The sequence below is a fragment of the Leuciscus leuciscus genome (assembly GCF_965113295.1).
Source record: "Leuciscus leuciscus genome assembly, chromosome: 7".
Taxonomy (NCBI): domain Eukaryota; kingdom Metazoa; phylum Chordata; class Actinopteri; order Cypriniformes; family Leuciscidae; genus Leuciscus; species Leuciscus leuciscus.
Window position 1 is genome coordinate 41186588 of NC_138731.1, and position 20415 is coordinate 41207002.

The following is a 20415-nucleotide window of genomic DNA, read 5'->3' on the forward strand; positions in this document are numbered from 1 at the left end:
ATACACACACACACGCATATATAAAGGTTGATGCAAATATACTGTATATGTATGGATTTGCATCAACCTTTATAAAAAACAATGTTGGTTGATATATATATATATATATATAAAATACATAATTAGAGGAATAACTCAAATTCTACAACTGTTTCATCAATGTTTCAGATCGAGCGTGGTGACCCTGATGGATCAAACCGCATAACTATGGTGAATGGATTATCCCATCCATGGGGTGTGGCCGTACACGACTCCTACCTTTATTTCACAGATCGAGACTTTGAGGTGATTGAGCGTGTCGACAAAGCCACAGGACTCAACCGGGTCGTGATGCGGGATAACGTGGCTGGTCTTAGAGTACTCAAAGTACACTATAGAGACTGTGAGTATTAAAAAATAGTATGTAAAAAATAAATTAACATATTGTTCCGAAACCTAGTGATCTGCTTTGCTACACCTACGTAGGCGACTGCCTTATAAACCACTGAATTTGGATGAAAAACAATGTGTAACTCTCTTCATAGACAGTAACTCCACACATCATACAAATAGCTCTTCCTACACAAAGTGCACTGAAGATGCACTATTGATTTCAGTGGAGTTTGATGTTTGCATGTTGCTACGCTAATAACATGAGACATTTTTGTATTTGCATCTGTAGATTTCAATTACAATACATATCTTCAAAGGCCGTTTACTAAAAATGAGTAGTAGCACATACATACAGCAAAGTTTTTAGTTTCATTCCAAAGGTTTTTACAGAGGGGTTTGTTAATTTTTATAGTTACTTTATTTGATTTACTTAAATATGGTGAAAATGTATTTGATAAAAAAGCGATATCCAAAGTCCTCTGTAAAAACCTTTGTAAAAAGGTTAAAAAAAAAGTATTTTGAACCCGGCTTTATCCAATATTCAGCTTTCTGTAATGCAAATTAGTGCATAATTAATTAGATAATGTGTAATTTGCAGAGTTAAACATAACATTTCAGAAAACTTGTAATTCCAGACATTTGTCCTAATGTACTGTGATTGATGGACTGGGGAAAGAATGGTGATGTCAATTAGTTAAATGTTTTAAAAATGAGATTGGACCTCCGAATGCTGCCTATGTAGGCTTCTCACCGTGTCATTTTTGAGCATTTATCTCTGATTCATTCCACGGTTGACTTGTGGTGGTCTTTTCTGGAAGTCATCGTAACCTTGATGACCGTGTTGCAATTACCAGAGAGGGATGAATGACTTTCAATGGGATATCAGTTTACCAATTAGTTCCCCTCCGCCTCAGGGGGACACTCAGCTTTATACGGGGAAGAATCAGTGTCCCTTTGTTCGGTGCTCAGTGCACATGTTCATTCTCTGGGGCTGTGAACGCTGTCTATTGTAAAGTCCTTCCAGTAAGAGGTGGAAGTGATAATATATCAGTATCACTACATACTGAGATGCACCAGAAATGTGTATACATTACCAGAATAGACAGATATGAGTCAGTATCATGTATTCTTATGATTACCTCTTTAAGTATTAAATATCTCCCTCTCATTGTCTTTATCTGGTTTAAGTTGTTTGTCTTTCTGTCTGTCTCCCTATAGCTTCAGCAGGCTCGTCTAACGGTTGCAGTAATAACGCGGGGACATGTGATCAGTTGTGTCTACCACGTCCCAGTGGCCTGTTCAGCTGCGCCTGTGCGACTGGGTTCAAACTCAACGCTGATAACAGAACCTGTTCTCCATACCAATCCTACGTTGTGATCTCTATGCTCACTGCTATCAAGGGCTTCAGTCTGGAGGGAGCGGATCACTCGGAGTCTATGGTGCCTGTGGCAGGCAGAGGTGAGGATCAGCAGGGCTGGGCGGTACAGATACAATATACTATTATTTAAAATATTATAATAGATTTAATTAATATTATATGATATATTTAGTAAATATTTAATATAATATATATATTTTTTTTTTTACTGTTTTATATAAATATAAAATCACTTTTATATAAGTGTTTCCAAATTTGATATATATATATATATATATTCTTATTAGTTAATATTAATAATATGAATCATAATATTTTATATTTATATATTATATATAATATTTATGATTCAAATTCATATTATTAATATTAATTAACACAAATATTTGTGTTCATTAATTAAAATACAGTAAAAATATAGTTTTAAAAATTATAAATGCATGTGGTCTACATTGTTTTCCATAAACACAAGGACGGATAATATTTAAAGTTTTTCATTTATATGAGCGAATATAACATAACTATTATATTTATATAAAATATTTTCCAAATTCTTTTTATTATTTAATAAAAAATTAGGATTAGCCAGGATTAGATTCAAAATGTTCAAAAAGTATAATTCATGAATTAAAGTACAGAAAAAAATCTAGTTTTAAAAAGTATAAATGCATTATTTGGTCTGCATTGTTTTTCTCTAAATGAACTGGGAGAAATAATATTTTGAGTTTACGTTCCATTTATGTGAATGAATGTAACATAACTAAATTTTTGTTCACTAAAATATTTTAATATAAAGACTTTTTTGAGTGACAACCCAAACGTTTATTGAATCAGTGTTGAATCAATTAATTGAAGTGGACTGTTCGAACTGACTGAAAGTATTAAAGCTTTACAGCCAATAAAAAGCATGCTAGCATACTTTTACAAATACATTGTGAATATAGTGTGTAATGAGAAATGCATAATACAATGGGGAAAAAAAACATTATTGCACTATGCACTATAACTTTTTGTGCGTGTGTGTGTCTGTGTCCTGTAGGCCGCAATGCTCTTCACGTAGATGTGCACATGCCTTCCGGTTTCATTTACTGGTGTGACTTCAGCAGCACCGTGGCGTCTCAGAACGGAGTCCGCAGGATCAAACCGGACGGCTCTGGGTTTCTCAGCATCGTCAGCTCTGGAATCGGACGTAATGGAATACGGGGCATTGCTGTAGACTGGGCCGCAGGTGAGGGGTTTGTGTGCTTGTATGTCAAAAACAGATTTGTCTCACCGCTTATCTCGTCAGACAGAACATTTTGATTGAAACTAATTTGGCCACATCCCAAAACCAGTGGAGTACCTCAAAGGAATGTGAACTCTAATGCCGAGTACCTCAGATACACTGAATTCATGGAGCGTTTTGTGAAGTCACTGCTTTCATGTGGTTTATACTTTTCTGGAATGTTCTCGAGCAGCTTTAGAGGTCAGAATGGTGACGGCTTACTGTAGGGACATGTTCATTAACTCACGTTAGTATAAGCACAGACAGGTGGCATTGGAGAAGATTAAAGGTTAACATATGACAGATAAGAGGCTCAGTTAGTTTAGACCCCGGTGACCCAAACAAACTTTTGACCCCAATATGTGGATAAACAAGTTTGGCACACTACCAATCAAAAGTTTAATGGTACGGTAATGGTAAGATTTTGAAATGTTTTTGAAAAATGCCTCTTATGCTCACCAAGACTGCATTTATTTGATCAAAAATACAGAATTTTCTTTTAATATTGTGAAATATTATTTTAGTTTAAAACAACTTTTCAATTTGAATATTATTTAAAATGTAATTTATTTATGCAATGCATAGCAAAATTTTCAGCATCATTACTCCAGTCTTCAGTGTCACATGATCCTTCAGAAATCATTCTAATATGCTGATTTGCTGCTCAAGAAATTTTTGTGGAAACCATAAGAATTTTTTTTCAGGACTCTTTGATGAATAGAATAGAACTGCACATTTTAGAGTGGCCTTTTATTGTGGACAGCCTAAGGCACACCTGTGCAATAATCATGCTGTCTAATCAGCATCTTGATATTCCACACCTGTGAGGTGGAGGGATTATCTCAGCAAAGGAGAAGTGCTCACAAACACAGATTTAGACAGATTTGTGAACAATATTTGAGAGAAATAGGCCTTTTGTGTACATAGAAAAAGTCCTAGATCTTTGAGTTCAGCTCATGAAAAATGGGGGCAAAAACAAAAATGCTGCGTTTATAATTTTGTTCAGCGTAGAAATGAAGTATTCCATAGAGTTTATATAAGGCATTCACTCAAGTTTAGTTTTACTTTATATAATTTACATTTTACTTAATCATGACTAAATTTTTTTTGTTGAAAATGTTGTGCTACTACTCTTTCTTTTATTTGTTTTTCCACAGGAAACCTCTATTTCACCAATGCCTTCTTGACTGAGACGTACATTGAAGTCATCCGACTCAATACCACGTTCCGTCGTGTTCTTCTCAAAACCCAAGTAGACATGCCACGTCATATTGTGGTGGACCCCATGAACAGATACCTCTTCTGGGCCGACTACGGACAGACCCCCAAAATCGAGCGGGCTTTTCTAGACGGTTCCAACCGGACAGTGCTGGTTTCTTCAGGCATCATCACCCCCAGGGGTTTGGCTCTGGACCACCGAGATGGATACATCTATTGGGTGGACGATTCCTTGGACATGATCGCACGAGTCCGGCCCGAGGGGGGCGAGACGGAGGTCGTACGGTACGGAAGTCGTTATCCGACTCCATATGGCGTCACGGTGTTTGAGGGGAATGTAATCTGGGTGGACAGAAACCTGAAGAAAGTCTTCCAAGCCAGCAAACAGCCAGGCGCGACCGACCAGCCGCTCGTGATCAGAGACAACATCAACATGCTGCGGGACGTCACCATCTTTGACCGGAGAATGCAGCCAAGCTCAGCCCACGAGCTCAATAACAACCCCTGCTTGGGGTCTAACGGCGGCTGCGCTCACTTCTGCTTCGCCATCGTGGGAACTCAGACGAGGAAGTGTTCGTGTGCCTTTGGGAATCTGGCTCCGGATGACAGCAGTTGTGTGGTGTCCCGGGATGATTACCTTATTTACACGACAGAAAGCACTGTGCGATCTCTGCGGCTGGATCCAGAGGATCACTCGCTGCCGTTTCCCGTGGTTAACGTTCCCCGGACTTCGGTAGCCCTTGATTTTGACCGGTTGGATGGCAGGATCTATTTCACCCAGAGCTCTGGAGCGGGCCAAAGCAAGATCAGCTTCATCACTTTGGCTTCACCTTCATCTCCTGCTACACAGGTGGCCTCAGGTGAGCTGCTTATTCAAACCCCGAATGCACTCTGACACTGCAGGTTTAGCTAGAAAAGGAAAGTTAATTGCAGCAACATTTGAATGTTGGCTTGACAAAGTATCTTGCATGACATTTACATTTTACAAAGGTTAGTTAGTTTGCAGTCTGGAAATTATTTGGATCTTATTTACCATATTAGCCAACTTGTAATTTTATTGTGAAATATAAAAAAGAAAGAATAGGAGAAGTTATTTGTTTCACAGGCAGCAAATGCACATGTTTGTTATTGTCATTTTGAATTGTCATTTTGAATTGTGATTGGAGCAGATCAAATGTTCAGTTCTGGAGTAATTTGAGATCATGCATTTCTACAGTCTTGACAGTCATCGAGAATTTGTGCATAAACTTGTATAAAAATGTGCAAAAGCAGTTTAAGAAGCATAACTCTCTAAGCCCTCAGAGTATATATATATGAAGAGTTCAGATGCAAAAGCCTCTAAGTGCCATCTGAAATTTTCTTCTAGAATGATCATTTTTATCAAGCTCGTATATTTAAGTTCAGTAATTTCACTTAAATGACAATTAATAGGTAATTTTAGAGGCTTTTGCATCGATGGGTTTTTAAATCGAGATAGCGATCTTTTATCGATTAATCTTGCAGCTCTAGTGTTTATATATCTTTGTTTTCTGAATGATTTCTTCTCTGTGGAGATCTGGGAGCTCCTGATGGCATCGCGTATGACTGGATCAATAAGAGGATCTATTACAGTGATTACATTAACCAGACCATCAGCTCCATGGCAGTGGATGGATCTCAGAGGACGGTTGTAGCACAGGTGCCTAGACCCAGAGCAATCATGCTCGATCCATGCAGAGGGTGAGTCTCTGATTCAGTAGGTCTGTGATTTAGATGTTTAATGAGCCATTTAATTTAAATACGTTTCTATTTCTGTATGTGGTCAGATATATGTACTGGACCGACTGGGGAACCAATGCAAAGATAGAGCGTGCAACTCTGGGGGGAAACTTCAGGACAGAGATTGTCAACACTAGTCTGGTTTGGCCAAACGGTCTGACACTGGACTATGAAGATCAGAGGCTGTACTGGGCAGATGCCAGTTTGTAAGATCTATATAATATTACTTTTCATATTAAGACATCATTGGTATTATTAACTATCAACACTTCATCTGCACTGTGTACTGGTGTTTTCTCTCCGTGCAGGCAGAAGATTGAGAGGTGCTCACTCACCGGCACTAACCGTGAGGTCATCGTAAGCACTGCCATCTACCCATTTGCAATGACAGTGTACGGTCAGCACATCTACTGGACGGACTGGAACACACGCAGCATCTACCGTGCAAACAAGCATGACGGGTCCGACCAGAGGGTGATGCTACAGAACCTTCCATCACGGCCCATGGACATCCATGTGCTATCCAACGGCAAACAGCAGCAGTGCAGCAGTCCCTGCGAACAATTCAACGGTGGTTGCAGCCATATTTGCACCCCAGGTAGGCTCATATTTTAAAACAAGTTTTAAAGCCAGTCAAAAATAAAAGCTATGTCCCAAAAACTAGTGAGCTGCATTTTTGGTGACTCAATGCAAGGCAGCAACTCAATGCAAGTTGATTTAACTATTTAAATATTTATTGGTATTAAATTATATACAATTTATATATATATGTGACCCTGGATCACAAAACCAGTCACAAGTTGCACGGGTATATTTGTGGCAATAGCCAACAATGCATTGTATGAGTCAAAATTATAAATTTTTCTTTTATGCCAAAAATCATTAGGATATTAAGTAAAGATCATGTTCCATGAAGATATTTTGTAAATTTCCTACCGTAAATATATAAAGCATTTATTTTTGTGAGTGAATGCAACACAATCACGAACATAAATGGACAACTTTAAAGGAGATTTTCTCAATGTTTAGATTTTTTTGCACCCTCAGATTTCAGATTATTAAATAATTGTATCTCGGCCAAATATTGTCCTATCCTAACAAACCATACATCAATGGAAAGCTTATTTAATCAGCTTTCATGTGATGTATTTATCTCAATTTAAAAAAATTGACCCATGTGACTGGTTTTGTGGTCCAGGGTCACATGTACATTTTTTTTTTTTACTTCATCCACGTTATTGGGTTGATTTTATTACAAATTATCTTGCTGCACTGCATTATGGGATTGTAAAGGATAAATGTGATGCTGCCTTAGAATTAAATAATTTTTGCATCAGGAGTGCACATTATGATGCCTACATAGGCAGCTCACTATGCTTTAGCACAGAGCCTACATCCTTTTTTTTTTTTTTTTTAAATGTTAAATACATTTTAAACCATCAATATATTTCGTATCGTTGTAATGTTTGGACCCATCTTTAAAATGAAATATTTTTAATACACATATTTTGTGAATTTAAGTACTTTAATTTCAAATACAACACTATTTCCTCCAGGTCCTCAGGGAGCAGAGTGTCAGTGTCCCTCTGAGGGCCGCTGGTATCTAGCCGACAACAAACACTGCATCCCTGACAATGGGACACGCTGCCAGTCGGGCCAGTTTACATGCATGAACGGCCGATGCATCCGCGCCCAGTGGAAATGCGACAACGATGATGACTGTGGGGACGGCAGTGATGAACTCGAGAGAGTCTGCGGTGAGATGCATTGCTGCTTACATGTTGTCAGCTCGTACAGAGGACTTCAAATCTTTTCAGAATAGAGGGCGCTTTTATGTAAATACAGTTTATTGATTCAGAAGATGTTCCAGTGCCTTCATACATGAGTGCTCACTTCAAGAGGAATTCACCCAAACTGACAATTAATGATGCACTTTCAAGGGTGAACTAAACTTAACATAATGTTGACAATCAAATCTCTAAGTTTAAGTCTTTCCGTCGCTGTCTGACCATCTCTGTTTGCCGGTGAATGGATTTTCCTCTCCTGCACTGGTGCGCAATCTTTCACTAACATATTTCTTCTTGCTTTTTTCTTACTTGCACAATCTGCTCAAATCTCTTGCTCCAGGATCCAAGAGTCATTTCGTTTTTGGTGTGTATTCTTGCTTAAATCTATTCACGTGTAGATGAAATCTTTGTTCCAAATTCTTGTGTTCTGCCTACATAGTTAACATTATTATGCTGCCCTTTAAGATAACCTATTTTGGCCAAATTCTAAGGCAGTACTGCATGTATGTTTTGCAGAGACAATAATGCCATAATGCATTGCAACAAGCTACATGCAAAAATCAGTGCAATTTATGTTAATTATACATATAATTATTATTTACTCAGAACTTAAAAACAGATAAAAATCGAATTAAAAAAATAATAATTTCATGAAACTCGTATGGTTTATGTCAAGCTACCTTCTTAGAACTTTAGCTACAGTAACGTTCTGGCAAGCTTCTCTTAAAATTATGAAAACATTTTCTTCCAGTAACATTAATAGAATGTTTGTTTAAAGTTATATGTTTTCTAACAATATTTTCAAAAAATGTGTACAAAAACTTGATTTATATTTCGTTCATGGAATTTTTGGATGTTCGTAACATATAGTTTCAGAATGTTCATTCAAAAGTAACATTCCCATTTTTTTTGCTGAAGAATGGGTTTCCTTAACATTCGTATAACCAAGAATAATAATAAATAAAAAAACATTAAAAAAATAACATTTTCATAACTTAATGGAAACATTAGCGAAACATTCTTAGAATAATTTTTTTTGGTAGCTGGGTTTATGCCTATTAAGTCTCTGAATTGTTAGCTTAGAATGCTAACACAACATCTTATTAAAATCAGTTGTGAGTCAGCAGACACCAAGGCAACTTACTAGGATTTGGAACAGTAGTCTTAGACTCTAAAGTTTAATAACCATCCATAAACATACTAACCTCTTCTACAATGCACCGCTCTCTCTTTCGCATGCAGTCCCACAAGCAGCAGCATTCATTTCACTCTCAGGTAAACTAAAGTAGAGAGATAGAGGAGGTAGGCGGCGAGTTCCACTAGTTTCTGGTAATCCATTCAGCATTTTCTGCATAGTAACATGATTTTTTTTTTATTATTATCTGTGCATGGCAGCATTTCACACCTGCGAGCCCACCGTGTTCACATGTGGAAATGGCCGTTGTGTGCCGTATCACTACCGCTGCGATCACTATAATGACTGCGGTGATAACAGCGACGAGACAGGCTGCATGTTCCGCCCCTGCGACCCCAACACTGAGTTCACCTGCACTAATGGTCGCTGCATTGCACGGGAATATGTCTGCAATGGAATAAACAATTGTTACGACAACGGGACGTCAGATGAACAGAACTGCGGTAAGTTCATGTGCAATGTTACAAAAGGTTGCTTCTCAACTATAAACTGCCTAAAGTTTACAAGCATTTATCCAATCCAAAAACACAGCTGAGAGGACATGCCAGCCAGAGCACACCAAATGCCAGACCACCAACATCTGCATCCCACGCTCGTACCTGTGTGATGGAGATAATGATTGTGGAGACAACAGTGACGAGAGCCCGACGCATTGTGGTGAGATTCCCTGTCACATCCTCTCTCTCTCTCCTGTGGGAAAAGGGATAGTTCACCCAAAAATGAATTCTGTGAATTCATCATTTACTCACCCTCAAGGTGAACAAAAACGAAGATATTTTGAAAAATGTGGGTAGCCGAACAAATGCTGGTCCTCATTGACTTCCAATGTATGAAAAAACTAAATACCATGGAAGTTAATGGTTACCAACATTCTTCAAAATATCTTCTTTTGTGTTCAACAGAACAAAGAAACTCATACATGTTTAGAACAACTTGAGGGTGAATAAATAACAGAATAAAATGTTTTTGGTGAACTATCTCTTTAAATGGTTACTCTACTTTAAAATGAAAATTCTGTCATCATATACTCACCCTCATGTTGTTTCAATCCTTTATGAATTTATTTCTTCTGCTGAACAGAAAGGAAGATATTTAGAAGAATATCAGTAACCAGACAGTTTCTGGAACCATTGACTTCCATAGTATATTTTTTTCCTACTATGGAAGTCAGTGAGACCAGAAACTGTCTGGTTACTGACATTCTTCTAAATATCTTCCCAATATGACCCATCTTTACCATTTGAGGCTGACTGATTGAGTTAACCCTCATCTGTATACTTGACTTTAGTGTTGTTCTTCACTCCTCAGCCACATCTACATGTTCCCAGAACGAGTTTCGCTGTTCGAGCGGACGCTGTATTCCCGGGCACTGGTACTGTGATGGTGGCACAGACTGTAATGATGGTTCTGATGAGCCCACTACCTGCAGTAAGTACGACACATAACTATAGACACTTTAATGGCTGATTCATTAAGGTAGATGATTTTAAAAGACAGTATACCTAGGCATTCATCCAGCATATGTGGAAAAAAAGTTAATTTTGGACCCTGTTTGAACCACGTTACTGGGGAGGAACTATGAAAACACTGTGATGTGAGGATAAAGCTGTGTTTTTTAAGGGAAACCGTTGGCCATGTTTTTGGGTGGTGAATTAATGATGGGCATCCTGCCTCATTGTTTGCCATGGTGATGGAGGGAATTAAAGCTGGAGGGAAATGATGTTGCCCCCTACCCCTCATGTTACGCTCCACTGGTGATGCATGCAGTCGGAAAGTGGAAAGATGAAGCTGACGTTGTGTTCAAGAAACTGGTTCAGTTGGCAGAAACAGAACTAAAATGTAGTAATTCAGACCAGCATGTCTGTGACAAAATGCCCTCACAAAAGACTGAAGGTGTGTGTGTGTCTCTGAGAGCTTCTTATCCAGCAGTTCTATTCATTAGTAGTGTATATGTTTTATTTAGCATTTTCATGTTCCAAAAATATTAATATATCCTAAAATATTAGATATCATACACTACTGTTCAAAAGTTTGGGGTTCAGTAAGAATTTTGTGTGTGTGTGTGTGTGTGTGTGTGTGTGTGTGTGTGTGTGTGTGTGTGTGTGTGTGTGTGTGTGCGTGCGTGCGTGCGTGTTTGAAAGATGCTCAAGGCTGCATTTATTTAATAAAAATAATAAAAACATTTTATTTTATAATATTTTAAATAATATTAAATATGAATTTATTAAATATTAAATAAAATATTAAATACATTTTCAGCATCATTACTCCAGTCTTCAATGTCAGAGTAAACAAGAAACATTTCTTATAATTTTCAATGTTGAAAATTTTTCAGTTGTGCGTTAGATAATTTTCATTTATCACAGATAAGTGAATATAGGGTTGAATTTTAAATGATTTCACTACTTTGATGTGGATGTTGTTATTTTTATTTATTAACAAATATTAAGATGTTTTTTCTTTTCAAACTGAAGCGTTTCAAAAAGCGATCTTTATAGGTTAATAATATATAGGTTTTTGTTACAATCAAGGGTATATCTTAAAGTCTGATAGACTATGGAAATAGAAATACAAGTATTATAAACTAAAACGTGCTACATTACAGAAATGACCAATAACATAACTAGAAGCTACAATAATATGAAAAAGGTTTGCTTTTCTGAATGACACTTCAGTGGGATCTGAAGTGCCTTCTTTAACCATCTGGTGTATTTGGGTGTGTGTCTATGATGCCAATGCTCAGTCCAGCCCTCCATTATGTGTCACATTCCTCCAAAGTGACGTTCAGCAGAAAAGCCCTCACACAGACACTGGCACTTCCTTTGACATTCTCTGCCCCCTCCTCTCACACACACTGCCCCATCCTCTCGCTTTTGTCCCGTTAATCACAGCACCCCTCGGTGTCTTTTGTTCAAGCGGGACACTAGAGCGAGGAATGCTTATTCTCTCCCAGAATTCCTCTGCCTGTGGAATCCAAGCACTCAGCCACGTTTCTGGCTGTTCAGGATGGGATTTAATGGTTAAATGGATTACGTAGGCCGCATGTTCCTTAGTTCCCTATGATATCAGAGTGAGACATGGCCCTCGGGCAGCTCGCTCTTCTGCTGCTTCTTGATCCGTGGCTCACTGCGGTGTGTTTGATCCCTACAGCCCCCATGGTGAGGACCTGCAACTCTGAGCAGTTCCGCTGTGATGACGGAAGGTGCATCGCTTCATCCTGGATCTGCGATGGAGACAACGACTGCGGGGATATGAGCGACGAGGACGAGAGACACAACTGTGGTCAGTATTACTCGGGCCTTTTACTCAGTATTACGCTGCTGTCACATTAAGGCAGAATGCACGGATCCAATGCACTGATACACATCCGATAACTGTTTACGTTCTCTTAAAGGGGTGGTATAATGCACTTTTCACAAGATGTAAAATAAATCTCTGATGTCCCCAGTGTGTATGTGAAGTTTTAGCTCAAAATACCCCACAGATATTTTTATATAGCATGTTAAAGTTGTCACTTTTTGAGGGTGAGCAAAAACGCACCGTTTTTGTGTGTGTCCCTTTAAATGCAAATGAGCTGCTGCTCCCACAGGAGGCGGAGCTTCAAGAGCTGCTGTCCTTTTACCTCACACACACATGCACTGAAAATTTCAAAAACTTTTAGCCTTTTATGTTCAAACTAAAATTAGACAATGATGGAGAGACTCAAGAAGAAGTGACAACATGTAGAAAACATTTCTGAATTGTTAGTTGATGAATTTATGTGTAGTTATCTTCTAGTCATTGATTAGCATATTCTGTCTTGATAATCTATAAATCATGTTCCGGGGGCGGGGTTTATGTAAATTTTTGCGTTTGTGATGTCACTAACCCAGGAGGAATGTGGTGTAGTCCCTACCAGCCGTTTGTTGTAGTCCTTAAAAAGCAATTTCGTTAAAAGCAAATATCTCCCTTTGCTTTGAACTTCGAGCATTGTAACTTTGCAGATGTTGTTTATGCTCAAACAGCAACATTACACACTAACTAAAGTTAAAAAAGTGAAATCATAATCAACCACCCATTTAAGACATAACCGACTGTATTTACATGAATACTCACTAAAACTGACATTTTGACGTAATTTTGTGTATTTATCCGTTTAAGCGTGAAAGGTGTGCGTTGATGTCTGAGAGGCGGCTCTCTGTGTGCACACAGAAAACCAGACTGAATTGAGCTCTCTTTCGCTTAGTCACGCTTTCTCAGATTTATCCATATTCATGCTCTTCTCTTTCTCCCACTATCGCACATTTTTTTACATTTTATGAGACATGCTAGACTGGGTAAACCCAGCCTGATCTGCCGGTGATTTGATTTCGCCCTGCAGCTCAGACTGGAAACCTGTACAGTTATCTCTGCTGCTTCCTTTACAAATTTGCAGGAGCCAATCACAAACTGGCTTATCCACCTGGCGCGCTATTGGCGGGTTTAATCAAATCCAATTCCAGAGCCGTTAGCTCTGTCCAATTCCTTTTAACCTCTCGAAGATGCTCAATGGCTTCTTTTTTAGCAAACAAATCGCTCGAGTGGGTGTAAATACCACTAACTTTCATGTTTTTTTTTTTTTTTGCATAACCTACATAAATCGCTCGATTCCATCGCTGCTTCTGCAAACCGCTGATCAACACGGTTGGTTACACATTTCCTGCCTGGAGTTTTCGCGCCACTCTGCAAAGTACGTCACCCGGATCGTTGGTCTGATTGGTTGAAGGACTATCCAATTGCGTACAGAGTCATTTGAACTATGCCCGTTGATCATGGCTCTTGTGCAGTAGAAAATTCATAACAGACTCCCCAGACTAATGTTCAATCTTAAAAGATTAAATCAAGATACTTTTACTTGAGAAGCATTTATGAATATTGTCGTAAATTATCGTAAGTTACATTTATTAATATTGTAACATTGGTTAATATTGTCGTAAGTAACATTTATTGATATTGTAATATTGATATTGTCTTAAAAGATTGAGATTGGTCTGGTGATTGCCAGACTAGAGACATGCAGCAAGTGTATGCCAATTTATGTCCCACTGGGTAAATTAGCACGTTACAATTCAAATGTGCGCATCATCTGCGATGCAGGACATCAATTCTGACTGGATCTCTTCCCAAATCATCCCTCCCTAACATTTTCATCTCATTTTTATTAGTTGACAAAAATGTCAATAGATGTTCGTCATAGTTTTTTTTTTATTCAAATCTGGTTTTTATTTAGTTATCGTCGTTGACGGAAATTTTGACGAAAGTTTTTCGTCAACATAATGAACACTGGCTGGTGGTTGGGTGGAGGATCTATAGCTCATGGCTGAGGTCTGAAGCCTCTGTGTAAGGAGTCTGCATTCCTAATTTCTCCTGCCTCACTCACTGCTTTGTGAGTGTCTTAGCTGGCTGCTCTCGCTGCATGGACCAGCTCTTAAACTCTCTCTGTTCTCTCCACTTCTCAAGACGTTGCTCTGTCATAGCTGATGAGCTCTCAATTAAAGTATCAAAAAAGTCTCAAATAGACACAAATTAGATCATTGTTGACATACAGTAAGATTAAAGAGCTGTAAATTGAACGTGGATGGCATTGTTAATAGATCGATAATGTAGAAGAATTTGATGAGAAATGTTTGAGTTCATATTGAGATTTGACTTGTTGTTTCCACTAATCTTGTGAAGTATGACACTCTAAAAAGCATGTTTGCAGACGTTGATTTGAACATAAAGAGTTTACAAAATTGTATATTTTTTTAATTCTCTGGCCTCTTGTTTTGTCCCACAGCTAATCGCACCTGCTCTCCTCAAGAGTTCACCTGTCTGAATAACAGGCCTCCTCAGAGGAAGTGTATCCCGAGGGACTGGGTGTGTGACGGAGACGCTGACTGTTCGGACGCTTACGATGAGCACCAGAACTGCACTCGTAGGTCCTGCTCCACCAACGAGTTCACCTGCAACAACGGCCTCTGCATCCGCATCTCCTACAGGTTAGAACTGCATTTAAAGCAAAAAAAGGCTACCTACAGATGAAATGTAAGAGATGCAAAGAATGCAACATCCTCATTGGCAATTTATGTGTAGACAAGCCGCTTTGAGAAGCTCATTCTGATAACTAATATGCAGAATTGATTTTTAAATATTGTTGTTTTTTTTACACCATGAAAACTGCATGCCCATTAAAGAATCAGAATCAGAATCAGAATCAGAAAGAGCTTTATTGCCAAGTATGCTTGCGCATACGAGGAATTTGTCTTGGTGACAGTAGCTTCCAGTACACATACAATATAAAGTGACAAGACAAGTGACAAGTAACATAGGTATAAATAAAATAAAAAAATAGAAAAAATAAAAATAAAATAAAAATAAAAGATTATAAATTATAAATATATATAAAGTTATAAGGTGCTATAATGAAATGTCTGAGGGAAGTATTGCACATGTTTGTTCCACAGTAGGGGAACATTTAAGTGTTCATGAGGTAGATGGCCTGGGGAAAGAAACTTTTCCTGTGTCTGGTTGTTTTTGTGCTCGGTGCTCTGTAGCGTCGACCAGACGGTAACAGTTCAAACAGAAAGTGTGCTGGGTGTGACGGGTCCAGAGTGATTTTGCGAGCCCTTTTACTCACTCTGGATGAGTGCAGTACTTTGAGTGTGGGAAGGGTAGTGCCAGTGATTCGCTCAGCAGTCCGAACTATCCGCTGTAGTCTACGGAGGTCGGTTTTGGTAGCAGAGCCAAACCAGACGGTGATGGAAGAAAACTACTACTACTATTATTATCATCATCAATAATAATAATAATAAATATATAAAATGCATTGCCTTACAACTGTAATTAATTGTATTTAATTTAATTGTAAAAATATATATATATATATTTTCTATAATAATAATACATATGGAAAATATGTGTTTTTTTTTACCATTTGATCCTCTTTTTTACATGTTTATTATGAATTTACAGTGTTTATACAAAGCAAGTTTTTATTGTCACCAAAAACAATGTTTACATGAAGTAAGCTTAGGTTCCAGTTGGTTCCAATAATAAACAGCAGTCTCTCCCATAAAACCCCTGCTGTGCGTTTGGTGTCTACCAGGTGTGACCGGCGTAATGATTGTGGAGACAGCAGTGATGAACAGGGCTGCACATATTCGACATGTCCACAGCACCAGTTCACCTGTCAGAACGGGCGCTGCGTCTCGCAGGATTTCGTCTGTGACGGGGACAACGACTGCGGGGATGAATCTGATGAGCTGGATCACATGTGCAGGACTCCGGCGCCCACCTGCCCACCCGGAGACTTCCGCTGTGACAACGGGAACTGTGTGGCACTCAGCGAGGTGTGTGACAGGAGTGATGACTGCAACGACAACAGTGACGAGAAAGGCTGTGGTAAGCACTGTCATGTGATCAGATTTCTTTGCTGTACTGTATTTTGTATTTTGGGAAACATTTACTTTTACTTCACTACATTCCAAAGCATTATATTGTATTTTTCTCTCCACTACATTTCATAAAAAGATATCGCTCCTTATTATTTCATTAAATCTCCTTAAATCTTATTATTTTGAGTAAACTTGTTAAGTCGGTTTGTGAATCGCACTGAATGATTCATTCGTGACTGATCTGATTGCAGCTGTTCTTGAGTCAACAACTCACTGGTACGAAGATACAGTTTTTGCTGCTCAGTATTTATTTTGGAAACCATGTTACATTTTTTGATGAATAGAAAGTTCGAAAGAACAGTATTTATTTGTAGTATGTATTTACTGTCACTTTTGATCAGTTTATTGCATCCTTGCTGTATAAAAGCATTATTTTTCTTTTAAATCTTACATACCCCAAACTTTTGATTGGTGGTGTTGTATCACAGTTTCCACAAAAATATCAAGCAGCAAAAACTGTTTTCAACATTGATAATAAAAATAAATGTTTCTTGAACAGCAAATCAGCATATTAGAATAAAATATATTCAAATAGAAAACAATATTTCACAATATAACAGTTTTTACTGCATTTTTGATCAAATAAATGCAGCTTATGTGAGTATAATAAACTTCCAAAAACATTTAAAAAAAATCATGGTTATTATAACTTTTGACTAGAAGTTTATATAGACTGACAGCCTTACAAAATGCATAATTAGCCTGAATTAGAAACACATCAATATTCATGATGATTACGCAGCATACAGCCTTTGTGACACAAACATCTTACAAATTTTTAATCACTATATTGTTTTATGTGAATGAGTGGGCAGGATGATTTTCACATCGTTTCGAAGTAAAAATTCTAGGCTACAAGATCCAGTTCTCAAAACAAGTCTTGTGAACAAATGTTCAGTATGGGTTTTATGGTAGGGTGACCATACATCCTGTTTAACCAGGACATGTCTGGCCAGGATTTCGAGATCGCCCAAAATGCCCGGGATTCGGCTTTTGCTTTCTACAGTCACCATTCATTATGTTTACATTATTACATTATTTGACACTGACGCGTACGTGCCAGCTTTGCAGGTCATGGATTCTGCTTCACACGGATCCCGATCGAGACGAAAACACAGGAATTTTCTTAGCAATGCTAAAACGCACATCAACCGATCACTTGTTTAGCGTTCATGTAAACACTACATTCAGATTCACCAATCAGAATGAATTCAGTCCTACTGAATCAAAAGGTGTGCATGTAAACAAAATGAATGGCGACGAGAAAGCAAAAGCCGTATCCCGGATATTTTGGCCGATCTCGAAATCCCGGCCGGACATGTCCTGGAATATGGTCATTCTGTATTTTATGGCCTTATTTGACTGACTTTTTTTTTCCCACAAACCACACATAAATGTAATTTTCTCAAAACCACAAACTTTTACATGCATGATGCTCACATATTATTGTAGCAGATTTTGTGAATACAGTGTAATCAGACATCTAGGAAATTGGAAACACACATCTAGGGCCCCAAAAAAGCACCTCAGACCCCAGAGGGTTAAGATGCACTTTTCAGATTGTCTGTTTTTTTGTTTTGTTTCAGGCATCAATGAGTGCACAGACCCGTCCATGCACCACTGCGACCACAACTGCACCGACACACCCACCAGCTTCATCTGCACCTGTCGTCCCGGGTTTCGTCTCATGTCCGATAAAACAACGTGCGACGATGTGGACGAGTGCTCGGTCACTCCCAGCGTGTGCAGTCAGGTGTGTGAGAACACCATGGGCTCGTACGTGTGTAAGTGTGCACCGGGCTTCCTCCGTGAACCCGACGGCCGCAGCTGCAGGCAGAACAGCAACATCACCCCGTATCTAATCTTTAGCAATCGCTACTATCTGCGCAATCTTTCCACGGATGGCGAGGCCTATTCCCTCATCCTGCAAGGCCTCAGCAGCGTGGTCGCTCTGGACTTCGATCGAGTCGACAAACGCTTGTACTGGATTGACGTGAGTCGGAGGGTGCTGGAGCGGATGTTCTTTAACGGGACGGGCCGAGAGGTGGTGGTGAACGGGCTTCTGCACGGAGAAGGCCTGGCGGTCGACTGGGTCGGGAGGAAGCTGTACTGGGTCGACAGCTTTCTCGACTGCATGAAAGTGTCGGAGCTTGATGGGCGGTTTGTGAGGAAGCTGGCAGAACACTGTGTGGATGTTAATAACACGTACTGCTTTGAGAATCCCAGAGCCATTGTAGTGCATCCCAAGTTTGGGTGAGTGTACCAATGATAGAAGTCATTTTCAGATCTATGGAAAAATAACAACATTTTAGTAGTGACATATAAATACAGGAGTGAGTTGCCTAAATCTGTAGTTGCCAGCTGGTGAGTGTATTCTGATAGGATTGTGAAAACGCAAACAGTGAACTACAACCAACTATAAAACCATGTGTAGTAAAGATAACAAAATAAATTTGGCTTAAACATTTTTTAAATGGAGGAGCAATCATACTTTTTGCTGACGTCAAACGCCTCACATTCCAGTCAAATTCTGTAGAATTTTGGTGCAAATAAATGTATCACCTGGCATGTATATTATTATTATTATTATTTAATTATTTATAATACATTTCAGAAAGTGACACCTGTTATATAATATTTTATTTTTTACAAAATAATATTTTTTATTTATTATAATATTTTTTAAATATTTTGTTATGGATTTTATATGTATATATATATATATATTATCGTTATTCATTGTTCTTGGGTCATGGCCAATATTCTAAGTCTATAGTATTGAAAATACTATAAGATAAGAAACTTGACCACACTAAAAAGTTTAAAAATTTTTTTTATTAATTGAGTTCTGGTTATAGAATTCAGGTGTCAGTTCTGTGATAAACTCAGTGTGAACAGAACAGGATTAAGCTCTTAAAAGGGTTTTTAACTGCGGGTGTGTGTGCTATTTTTTAAATCACATGTCATCTTTGCGCAGATACGTGTACTGGACCGATTGGGGAGACAAAGCCTTCATTGGACGTGTTGGGATGGATGGAAATAACAAGTCAGCCGTCATCACTACTAAGATCGAGTGGCCCAACGGTCTCACTATTGACTACACCAATGACAAGCTGTACTGGTCTGATGCTCACCTAAACTACATCGAGTAAGACTTTCTCACATTGATATCTAATCCTGCCCACACTGAGCAAAATGTTTAGTCAGTTCAACTTAGAAGATGTACTTCATGTGATAACATCTACAATAACTGGTTTTGTTTAAATGAAATAAAGGATTTAGGATTATTGATTATATACTTGCTGTTTCTTTCTCATTTGCTTTGGTACTTGTAGCTTGAATTTCTTTGATAAGTTTAGAAAGCAAAATACCACCTTAAAAATGAATGTACAGGTTAAAGGATTTAGGATTATTGATTATATACTTGCTATTTCTTTCTCATTTAATTGTGAAATTTACTAGCAATTTCTGAGTGCTTTGGTACTAGTAGCTTGAATTTAGTTTAGAAAGCAAAATACCACCTTAAAAATGAATGTACAGGTCAGAGAACATGGTTAATAATGCCAGGTTTGTTTGCATTATTTTTTTGCTATTGTTAAAATGGTTGCGTCTCCTCAGATTCTCTGATCTGGACGGGCATCACAGGCACACCGTGTACGACGGTATCTTGCCGCATCCATTCGCCATCACGGTGTTCGAGGAAACCGTGTACTGGACAGACTGGAACACTCGCACGGTGGAGAAGGGCAACAAATACACCGGCTCTGGACGGGAGGCGCTCGTCAACACCACCCACAGACCGTTCGACATTCACGTGTGCCATCCCTACCGCCAGCCCATAGGTGAGCCCGGGACAGCGTAACCCGAGCGGGATGCAGTCGCAGGCGTCAGATCGATATCTCTTCCTTTAAACGTCCGCTGAGGCACTTAAGGGTCTCTGCCAATATTTACACAGTCCGACACAATGCCGCCAGTCTCTGCTCGCCTGT

General features: G+C 38.6%; 1 protein-coding gene across 2 annotated transcripts in view; it reads left to right on the forward strand.

Moving 5' to 3' along the window:
* lrp2a (low density lipoprotein receptor-related protein 2a) overlaps positions 1–20415 on the forward strand; it is a 102015-nt gene that overhangs the window by 52418 nt on the left and 29182 nt on the right. For both annotated transcript variants that reach the window (XM_082174585.1, XM_082174586.1), the window contains exons 36-52: positions 169–382; positions 1591–1830; positions 2790–2978; positions 4172–5092; positions 5786–5951; positions 6038–6196; positions 6299–6588; positions 7547–7747; positions 9173–9415; positions 9504–9629; positions 10281–10400; positions 12123–12254; positions 14770–14971; positions 16078–16373; positions 18013–18679; positions 19404–19574; positions 20045–20268. In XM_082174585.1, coding sequence (XP_082030711.1) covers positions 169–382; positions 1591–1830; positions 2790–2978; positions 4172–5092; positions 5786–5951; positions 6038–6196; positions 6299–6588; positions 7547–7747; positions 9173–9415; positions 9504–9629; positions 10281–10400; positions 12123–12254; positions 14770–14971; positions 16078–16373; positions 18013–18679; positions 19404–19574; positions 20045–20268 — 4561 coding nt within the window. The remainder of the gene's footprint in view (positions 1–168; positions 383–1590; positions 1831–2789; positions 2979–4171; positions 5093–5785; positions 5952–6037; positions 6197–6298; positions 6589–7546; positions 7748–9172; positions 9416–9503; positions 9630–10280; positions 10401–12122; positions 12255–14769; positions 14972–16077; positions 16374–18012; positions 18680–19403; positions 19575–20044; positions 20269–20415) is intronic.